Source organism: Podarcis filfolensis, assembly GCF_964270895.1.
Source record: "Podarcis filfolensis genome assembly, chromosome: 7".
Lineage (NCBI taxonomy): Eukaryota > Metazoa > Chordata > Lepidosauria > Squamata > Lacertidae > Podarcis > Podarcis filfolensis.
The window spans coordinates 83,529,733-83,540,114 of NC_139603.1; the positions used below are offsets into that span (position 1 = coordinate 83,529,733).

Consider the following 10,382-nt stretch of genomic DNA (forward strand, 5'->3'; position numbering starts at 1 on the left):
TGCTTTGGAACTGCTAGGTTGGCAGGAGCAGGGATCGAGCGATGGGAGCTCAACCCGTCGTGGGGATTTGATCGGCAAGTCCTCAGCTCTGTGGTTTAACCCACAGTGCCACCCGCATCCCTAAAGGAGGTATAATAGTGCTTTAAATGTATGGTGAAGATGTGATCTAATAGGTCTAGATGGTAGGTTGATAGGCACGGCCTTTGATTCTGATCTCAAGATTCAGACAAATGGTTTCTATAGGTGTGAGCCATTTAGCTCTTTAAAAGTCATTACCAGAATTTTTAACTGGGCACGGAAATGAGTAGGTAACCACACTGCCATCCCAGCTGTGTAGACTCTATACACTTTGAGGTTTTGCAGAACTATTCTAGACTCAACTTCAGATTTGTCCATTACAGTGTGGCTCTTTCAGTTCACCCTCCTGAGTTTCTGGCTCCATCCCTCAAGCCAGGTTGAGCTCACCTCATTCAAAGCCATTTCTCTCTCCTTTCTTATCTCACCTGTTTGTTCAACAATGGTCGCCAGCAATCGATGTGGGATCCTGGGTGGGACTTTCAGACTTGCGTGCACCAAGTAATACCTATAGAGAGAGATTTTTTTGGAGGGGAAAAAAGAAAACTATTATAGAGGGAATTGCAGCCTTCCTTCGAAAAAGCAAATATTTTGCTTGCTTATTTATGTATTTACTTACTGCTATACTGCCCAATAACCAAATTTTACAACAAAGGTGAAAACCATAAAGCAGAACAATAGCTAAAATCTATAATGCTTTATTTGTTTGTTATTGTAGATTGGACTTGTTTTAATGTGGCCCACTCATCACCAAATGGTTTCAGGGTGGGTTGCAAAAATATCACAGAATAAGTACACCATACAATTAAAACCATAAAACAAAACCACAAGAAACCTTTCCAGAATCACAAAATAGCAACACAGGATAGCTGTGCATGCATGGAATCCAGGTGGACAGATAATGTCCACTCAACCAAAGGCCAGGGGAAAGAGGTGCATCTGGACCAGTTGTCGAAAAGCATAAAGTGATGATACAAAGCACAGCTCGTAGGGAACGGACATTGGTAAAAGGTAAAGGTAAAGGACCCCTGGATGGTTAAGTCCAGTCAAAGGTGACTATGGGGTTACGGCGCTCATCTTGCCGAGGGATGCCGATGTTTGTCCACAGAGAGCTTTCCAGGTCTTGTGGCCAGCACTGACTAAACCGCTTCTGGCGCAACGGAACACTATGACGGAAACCAGAGCACACAGAAAAGCCGTTTACCTCCCCGCCACAGTGGTACCTATTTATCTACTTGCACTTATGTGCTTTCGAACTGCTAGGTTGGCAGGAGCTGGGACAGAGCAATGGGAGCTCAACCCGTCGTGGGGATTTGATCGGCAAGCCCAAGAGTAAGAACACTGGACCATCTAGTGCAATGTCATCTACACTGGCTGGCAGTGGCTCTCCAAGCTGCAGACCTCCCCAGCCCTACCTAGAGATGCTGCGCTTTGAACCTGGAACTTCTGCATGCAAAGCAAGTGTTCTCCTACTGAGTTGGGACCCTTCCCTAATATCCAAGGGAAGAGTTTGGATAGGATTAACAAAATTTCTCTGGAGTGCTTTTACAGAGCCATCATATTTCTTGGTAATACTGATGCTTCTTCTTCTTCTTCTAAGCAGCAAGGCTAACACCGTAATAATGTGAAAGAGAACATTTGTGTGAAATAGAATAGACTGCATTGCCTGCTCACATTGTCAAGTCAACTATACGCGTTTTATCCAAGAATTTAAAGGTCAGAGAGGATGGCGCAACTATTCCACTCCCAGTGATTTCCAATCTTTTTTTTCTTTTTTTTCATTCCAGGAGGTCAGAAGTCTTCCCTTTATATGGTAGAAATGTACACAGAGAATATCAATACCAGTGTCACTGGGTATATTCACAGCCCTAACAGATTTCTCCAGTACAAACAAGGGATTCATGTTACTGAAAAGATGCAAACAGCAAAGTTCTCTCATGTTTTTGATGACTGTGGAGAACTGGGGTGACTTATATTGCTGGACTCCCATCAGGTCCAGCCCATAGGGCCAGTGGTGCCAATAGGGCCAGTGGTGGAGCATGATGGAAAATGTACTCCAGCATACCTGACACAGGAACCACATTGGCTACCTTTGATGCATCATTCTTTCCATTCTGTTGGGTTAGAAGCCACAGTGCCAACATTCCCTTTTATGCCCAATGTTTAAAGGTACAGATTTGCATCCAGCAGCTCATTTTAAATTTAAAAATAAGATAAATAAGAACGTAAGAGTCCAGGTGGATCAAGCCAAAGACTCATTCTAGTTCAGTATCCTGTTCTAACAGAGGCCAACTACATGCCTATGTGAAGTTCACAAAGAGGACATGAGCACAACAACCTTCTTTCTCCCCACTTGTCATTTCTATCAACTTGCATTCAGAAGCAGACAGCCTCCCAATTATAGAATTACCTACAGGGTAAGGGCATCACTTTGCTGCTGTCATCCTAAGAGTCATATTTTCCAACCTTGAACAAATCAAGAGTGAACAAGATTGCATTTTGTAAGAACAGACTGTGAGACTTTGAGCTCTAGTTTCACTCCCACAAGTGAGCCAATCACAAGCTCCAGTATTGCCAGCCAATCAGATTTCAGTTTCCAACACCAGTTGTGAAGATCTGTTAAACACTGTAGGCTGCGGTTTGGCTCATTGGCTGAAAACAGCTAGAACTCAAAGCTCTGCAGATGAAACTCTCAGGTTGGCCAACAAGTTTAATCCCAGATATGTTTATGCTAACCAACAAGACTTCCATTTGCAACAGTGATTGGCTAGTCCCAGATTATGATGTAAAAGCCATCCACCACATTTCCTCAAGAGAAAGTGTACATAAGATGCAATTGTTGTTCATCTAGCACCTCATTCTGTATCCTGTGACATCAGTCCCTAATGGCCTACCGCAGTGATGGGGGCGTTCATGCCTTCCCATTGTTTTTGGCCATGCTGGGAATGACAGGAGGTGGAGTTTGACTTCATGAGGACCATAGGTTCCACATCCCTTCCTTACATCAAGAAAGGATAGAACTGGACAGTCCTTTTTTTTTTCTTTTTTTTAAAAAAAGTTTAGGGGTACTCTCATTTTCCTACTCGTATTGAAATACTGCCCCTCAACAAGGCCAAACTTAGATTCACAAAATATTTAGAGGTATGTGTACCCCTGTGCCCCCCCCCCCACAGAAAAAAAGCACTAGAACTGGGACAGCTTTGTGGGGAGGGGGTTAACTTGAGAGGAACACCAAATAAACATGGAAGAAAAACACCCGTCACAGACATATGTTGTAGCAAAGTGGTTAAAGACATATCTGAGTCACAGCAGATCTCAGGAATGATAATACAAGCCTAAGTTATAGAAGGGTTTTTTCTTTCTTTTTTGTGATAATATTTCATTGAGAAGTTTCAATTATAAAGAAACAAAGAAAAACAAAAGAAGAAAATAAAAATATAAAGGCACAAAAATGTGTAGAGAAAAAATATGAATATATACGAAAAATATCCTAACATACATTATTTTGATATTATTATCCAAATGCTTATGTAAATATTAATAGCCTACTCCATTTTGCATAAACTCATTCCAAATATTGTCATATTTATCCAAACAAAGTATATGTTTGTAAGCAGTCTATTCATAGGTTGGGAGTGTTGACATATTGTCGACCCACTTATTAAAGGGGATCTTATCTTGGTTCTTCTAGTTCCTCAATGTGAGTCTCTTGGCTACCATTAGAGCATGTGGAATCCATTTTCATTGTCCTGCTGTTAACTTCCAGACAATAGGTATATAGTTCTAAAGAATGTTCTCATCCCATCTTACAGGGTTGTTGAAATGATAAAATAAATACTATATATGCCAAGTTCCTAGAAGAAGAAGAAGAAGAAGAAGAAGAAGAAGAAGAAGAAGAAGAAGAGGAGGAGGAGGAGGAGGAGGAGGAGGAGGAGGAGGAGGAGAAGTTTGGATTTGATATCCCAGTTTATCACTACCCTAAGGAGTCTCAAAGTGGTTAACATTCTCCTTTCCCTTCCTGCCCCACAACAAACACTCTGTGAGGTGAGTGAGGCTGAGAGACTTCAGAGACTAGCCCAAGGTCACCCAGCAGCTGCATGTGGAGGAGAGGAGATGCGAACCCGGTTCCCCAGATTACGAGTCTACCACTCTTAACCACTACACTACACTGGCTCTCTAGAGCACTTCAGGAACTCAGCAACCTCATACTTCACACACCTCAGGAACCTCATACTTCACACACTTCAGAAACTCAGCAACCTTTAAGGATCTCACACCCAGAGATCTGTTCCATGTTAAGATCAGACAGCCAATAGGCAAATGGAAACCAAGCAGCTGGCAGACATCTAAGCAGCTGGCCCACATAGTATTTACTGAATGAAGAGCTAGGACACTTCGTGATGCTGTCATATCTGTGGCTCCCAGTGTTAAATAGTCTGGCATTAGAAACAGAAAAGCAAAAGCAGCACTTTGCCTTGACACAGAAGAATTTATCATCCAGCGGGACGCCTTGAGAAACACAGTTGTGATCACAGTGTGTCATCACCCGGACAGATTGCTACTCTACTACTGTGACAGCAAGCGTTGCCACTTGCCAGTGACAGATTACTCCAGCGCAGATCCCTGATTCCCAAGCGTGCAGGAGAGCAGCTTGCTCAAAGAGGGGCCAAGTGTCGGGGTGATGGGGTACCACGTTTGGAGCTCAGGATACATGCATAATTTTTGTGCATTCATTTGTATCGCAATGCAAACCTCCTCCCTTATAATTCATAGGTCAGCCTTTCTCAACCTGTGGGTCCCCAGATGTTGCTGAACTACAACTCCCATCACCCCTAGCAAGCAAGGCCAGAGCTCAGGGATGATGGTAGTTGTAGTCCAACAACATCTGGGGACCCACAGGTTGAGAACCGCTGGCATAGGTGTTACTCAAGTCAACTAATGGCGATTAAAAGAAATGATTCCCAAAACAAAATGCGATTCCCAAAACAAACAAAATACAATAAAAAAATACAGACAAGTGCATATGGTGATCAGATAGTGTTAACTGAAAATAGGTGTGAGGAATGTTTTTTGGACTAAGGGCCACATTCCATTCTGGGCAACCTTTTGAGGGCCATGTGCCACTGATGGGGGCTGGCAGAGATAAATATGGGCAGGACAACAAATGTAATTTTTAGCTTTGTACATGTCAGGAGTAAGCCATCAGTAAACTACACTGTGCAACTAGGAGGTTAATCCTTTATTAGCAAGAATATGATTTGCACAGACACCAGGGCCTGGTGAGCATAGCACCCCAGTCTTGCCCAATGGCTCAGTTGCTGAGACTGTAAGTCCCCACCTCCACATGGATTCCCTCCTGTCCAGTGTTTTTTCCCAAGTAACCTGAGACTGTGTCGGCGTGAATCCTACCTCTCTTCTGCCACGTGTTTAAATGTAATGAGGTCCCATTTAAACTTAAGACACTCCTAAACCCTCCCTCTGGTTTGCTCTGGGTCAGTGTTGGACTGTTGCCCATTGGGATTGGTAGGGTGGGAGGCCAACAGTAGGTGGCACCAGAGTCAATGACAGCCAAGCTAATTCTAGTTTTGCCCCTCCTCTCTCCTGGAGAGGAGGAAGAAGCTGTCAGGCAATGCCATCCCCTGGACTGGTAGAAGCAAGAAAGCAGGGAGGAGAGAGCTGGTCAGTGGCAGACGGAGGCTGGTGGGGCAGAGCACAATTCAAAGTGTTGGTGTTGACCTTTAAAGCCCTAAATGGCCTCGGTCCAGTATATCTGAAGGAGTGTCTCCACCGCCATCATTCTACCCGGACACTGAGGTCCAGCACCGAGGGCCTTCTGGCGGTTCCCTCACTGCGAGAAGCCAAGTTACAGGGAACCAGGCAGAGGGCCTTCTCGGTAGTGGCGCCCTCCCTCTGGAACGCCCTCCCACCAGATGTCAAAGAGAACAACAACTACCAGACTTTTAGAAGACATCTGAAGGCAGCCGTGTTTAGGGAAGCTTTTAATGTTTGATGTATTACAGTATTTTAATATTTTTTTGGAAGCCACCCAGAGTGGCTGGGGAAGCCCAGCCAGATGGGCAGATAGGCAGGGTATAAATAAATTATTATTATTATTATTATTATTATTATTATTATTATTATTATTATTAGAGAATGCCACTGGCCATAGCAAATCCAAGCCAGAGTTTGGTACTCTTTGAATAAATGAATGGAATCTTGTGACTCTCAGCACACTGAATTTTATTTTCTTTGCAAGATCTTCAGTTTGTGGCACAATCTTTGGCCAAATACCCATTTTTACTGCACCAAAGATAGGTAAAGTGTGCTTCAGAAGCTGCTCTAGGCCTTAGGCTCCTTGCACAGGGCTCCATCCTGCAGCATCAGCCTGCACCTTCTGGAAAATCCTTTTGGGGAATAAAATGCACAATCCACCAGCTTAACCTCTAAGCCCCTGCCTGGTCCAAATAAGCTTTAAAATAGGAGGCTAAGCTTCTAAAAATTGGATGTGGGTAAACCACAGATTGGATCTTCTCCTACACTGTATATGGTTATTTTTAGCTTCGAGATCAAATGGTAGTTTGCTTTTAGGAGCGTGCACTCGCAGGCATCAGGGGAGGAGAAGAAGAAAAATGAAAGCCCGAACCCTTTTATACCCCGCAGTTCTCTGACAGCCACACGAACAGGCCCTCTTGAAAGTGCCTTTCATGCTCACCTCAGGAGCTGGTGCCCTTCTTGGCACAACACAGTAGCGAGACTTGCCTTTTATTTGCTCCTACATTGGCATTTTTACAGTAACCTGCCCTTTGCTTCCCCTTTGGGATGCTGGAAAAAGAGAGGAGAGGCGGATTTGTGTTTTGTTTTTTAAAAAAATAAAATTAAATTAAATATAATCGGAGATTGAATGGAAACGTAATAGGAAAGGGAGCAAGCAACATTCAATTCCAGCCCAGCAGGGATGTAAAACAAAGAAGAAAGGGTATTGTCACCAGGGAACGGACAAGAGCCAGACATGAATGCCTTGGTCGCAGGGGATGGGTTGAGCAGGAAGACAGGCTCCTTTTGTTTTCTCCAAACAAAGCTTCCCTGTGTTCCCAAATATCTTCAGGGCCAGCCCTAATAATAGGCAAACGGAGGTGGCTGCCTCAGGCGGCAGATGCAGAGGGGTGGGAAGAGGCAGCGAGATGCCTCTGAATACCAGTCACTGGGAAATCCCAAATGAGGAAGGGCCATAGTGCTCACGTCTTATTGGCCTCTGGCTCCTTTGGGAAGAAGGGCTGGGTAGGAATTTAATAAATCTGGTTGGTCACTGTGAGAAAGCCTCTTCTCCTTACAGAGGGGAGGAGTTGTGAGCAGGAGCCATTCCCTACGTTGGCAGGGGGCGTTCCAGCCCCTTCCCAGCTGGCCTGGCTGCCGCGCCACGCCCCCAGGTAGCCAACCAATCAGGTGGAAGCTTGGGGGCGGCGTTTTGCCGCTCAAACGTGGCCGCGGCAGCACTTCCCTTTCATTCCACTGCTGGTTTTCGTCAGATCACCCACCCACACTCCCTTTTAGTTCACTGCTTTGGTTCTTGACATTGCTATGGACCTGTGGTTGGTCGCCTTGGTTGTCCAAGGGGCCTGGTAGGAATCTTTATTCAACTGGCAAATTGGCACCGGCCACTTGGTTTTTTGCCTACCGCGTAGCAAATCGTCACAACTGTTAGGTATTGGCGGTTAGGCATTGGAATATGTTTGTCTATTGGAGGGCAGAGTGTGGCCATCGCCTACCCCTCCACTTTATGGGTATTCTGTTAAAGGAATCCGGAGGTCATGGGTCCTGTCTGACGCCCTTGCTGGTGGCTAGGGCCATGGCACGACCCCTGGTGACATCAGGGGGAGCTTTCAGTTGTATTTGCATCAACAGGCTCCTCCCACTGGTGGTTAACCCTTGTTAGACTCACCCCTCCCTGAGGGGGTGGAGTCATGCTCTGTTGTTTTATCCAATACCTAAGCCAATACTTCTCAGATGCTGTAATCAATAAAGTTGTGGGCTTTTTTTAGCCCATTAACCTAATATACTGTGTCCATGTGTCTTTCTTATCCCCAAGCGGGTGGCAGGTCCTTGAATCACAACAGGATGCTGGACTAAATGGGTCTTTGGCCTGATCCAGTAGCGTTCTCGTTACATTCTCATGATGTGGAACTGTATGAACTGACCTGGACCCTGAGATCCAGGATTGTTGGAATTCACCCAAGTTTACCTGTTGTTCTGACCAGAATGCTGGCAATTGTGCAAGCCAAGGCTATTTTTCTCCCTTCCACGCAAGCAGAGTAAACACTTCAAAAGTACATTTAGTGCTGACAAGAAATGCCAGACTGACAGCCGAGGAGACTGACGATGTCTGTTGCACCATGTGATAGATGCCTCTCCGAGAGAGGCGTTCCAACATTCCTTTGCCAACGTGACTCAGATGTGATTTACAGAAAGCCTTTCTGTGACGGATGAAGGGAGTTGTCCCTCTGTGAGGTTTGCTTCAAGAACTCTGCTCCTATTCCAAACTGCACAGCAAACTTCAATGGATGCTCCTTGCGCTAGGGTGCCCAAAGATGGGTTCTAAATTAGTCCTTGTGATGCACAGAATAGGGATGTGGGGGAGAATTTGATTCATTTTGCTTTTAAACATGAGCTTACCTAATTCACAATTCCTGAAACAACAAGCAAATTGAAAAAACAAGGCATCCTTCAAAATTGGCATGTGTCTGGATTTTGCAGTGCAGTTCCCCAGCTAAAAATGCATATACTAAGGTACAATTTGCATGTATCAGTGAAAATATGACAGAAAATGATTTTATTAGGGAAATTGTTTTGCAAAAAAATGTGTACGATAGGCAAAATTGTGTATAAGAATGTGCATGCTAGGAGAAATTTGCGGACAAAAATGCTGACAAATTCTCATGAGAACTTTCTTTATTAATAGCCAACTAATGTGGAGAACTCAGCTTAAGATTGGAAAAATGAGGAAATGAGAGAAACCAAAACTGAATCTAAACACAGCAGCTTCCTCTTGCAATGGATTCCAACACCCTTCTTTATATCAATGTTCAGATGTGGGAAATGCACTTCCAAAAATCAATATATCTTTTTCAAAAGCAGCATAAACTGAAAACAAGACGAGGAGAGATGCTATAAAGGAGAAATCTGATTGAATAAAACAGGTGAGTATCATATAATGTGGCAAGCAGCGTTGTTGAGACTGTGTCTCCAGGGACTCCAGTTCTCCCAAGTTGCCAGATTATGGTACCATTTAGCAATTATTATATAATTGTTCCTCTGGAGGGAAGAGCAGAGGATTCCATGCATTCACTGAGAGCTGGTAACAGTTGGATTCTGCTGCAGATTTCTCGTATCACCCCAGCACTGTAAAGCAGCAAACGGGAATCTGTCCCCCTCCAGATGTTGTTGGAATCTAACCCCCATCATCCCTAAGTGCAGATGTTAAGAAGACATCATTCCCCATTCCACCCTGTAGAAGAAGAAGAAGAAGAGTTTGGATTTGATATCCCGCCTTTCACTCCCTTTAAGGAGTCTCAAAGCGGCTAACATTCTCCTTTCCCTTCCTCCCCCACAACAAACACTCTGTGAGGTGAGTGAGGCTGAGAGACTTCAGAGAAGTGTGACTGGCCCAAGGTCACCCAGCAGCTGCATGTGGAGGAGCGGAGACGCGAACCCGGTTCCCCAGATTACGAGGCTACCACTCTTAACCACTACACCACACTGGCTCTGTAGTCATCACATGGAGCACCGCTTCCGTTCCACTGCAATTCCACCCCCAAAGTAAGTTTTTTATCTCCCTGTCTGCTGCGGTGAAATTAAATTACGTAAATTACACTATCATTATGTTATCCCACCCCATTGATTTACAGCCAAATGAAACACACCACAAATTGGGGTGGGGGTGGGGGTGGAGATTGTCAATTACATATATTTTTCAGACTGAAAGTATCAACAGTGATTATTATTCATAACTGCTCCATTGATTGTCGTTCCAGACATCAATTTTTGCTCCCATTTCTATTTCTCTGGCATTCCTAGCCCCAGCCACCATGACCAATGGTGACCAGTGGAGTGTAGACACACTGGAGTGGCCAGTGTGGTGTAGTGGTTAAGAGTGGTAGTCTCGTAATCTGGGGAACCGGGTTCGTATCTCCGCACCTCCACATGCAGCTGCTGGGTGACCTTGGGCCAGTCACACTTCTTTGAAGTCTCTCAGCCCCGCTCACCTCACAGAGTGTTTGTTGTGGGGGAGGAAGGGAAAGGAGAATGTTAGC

The 10,382-nt window shown here is 44.7% G+C and overlaps 1 protein-coding gene and 1 long non-coding RNA gene across 2 annotated transcripts in view; one reads left to right on the forward strand and one right to left on the reverse strand.

The window, feature by feature from the left end:
* FAM135B (family with sequence similarity 135 member B) overlaps positions 1 to 10,382 on the reverse strand; it is a 143,020-nt gene that overhangs the window by 68,969 nt on the left and 63,669 nt on the right. Inside the window, exon 3 of the mRNA XM_083621833.1 lies at positions 504 to 583. Coding sequence (XP_083477959.1) covers positions 504 to 583 — 80 coding nt within the window. The remainder of the gene's footprint in view (positions 1 to 503; positions 584 to 10,382) is intronic.
* On the forward strand, positions 8,397 to 9,583 carry LOC310766292. The gene is made up of 3 exons (XR_014550024.1): positions 8,397 to 8,859; positions 9,208 to 9,269; positions 9,508 to 9,583. It is a non-coding gene; the product is annotated as an uncharacterized lncRNA (long non-coding RNA).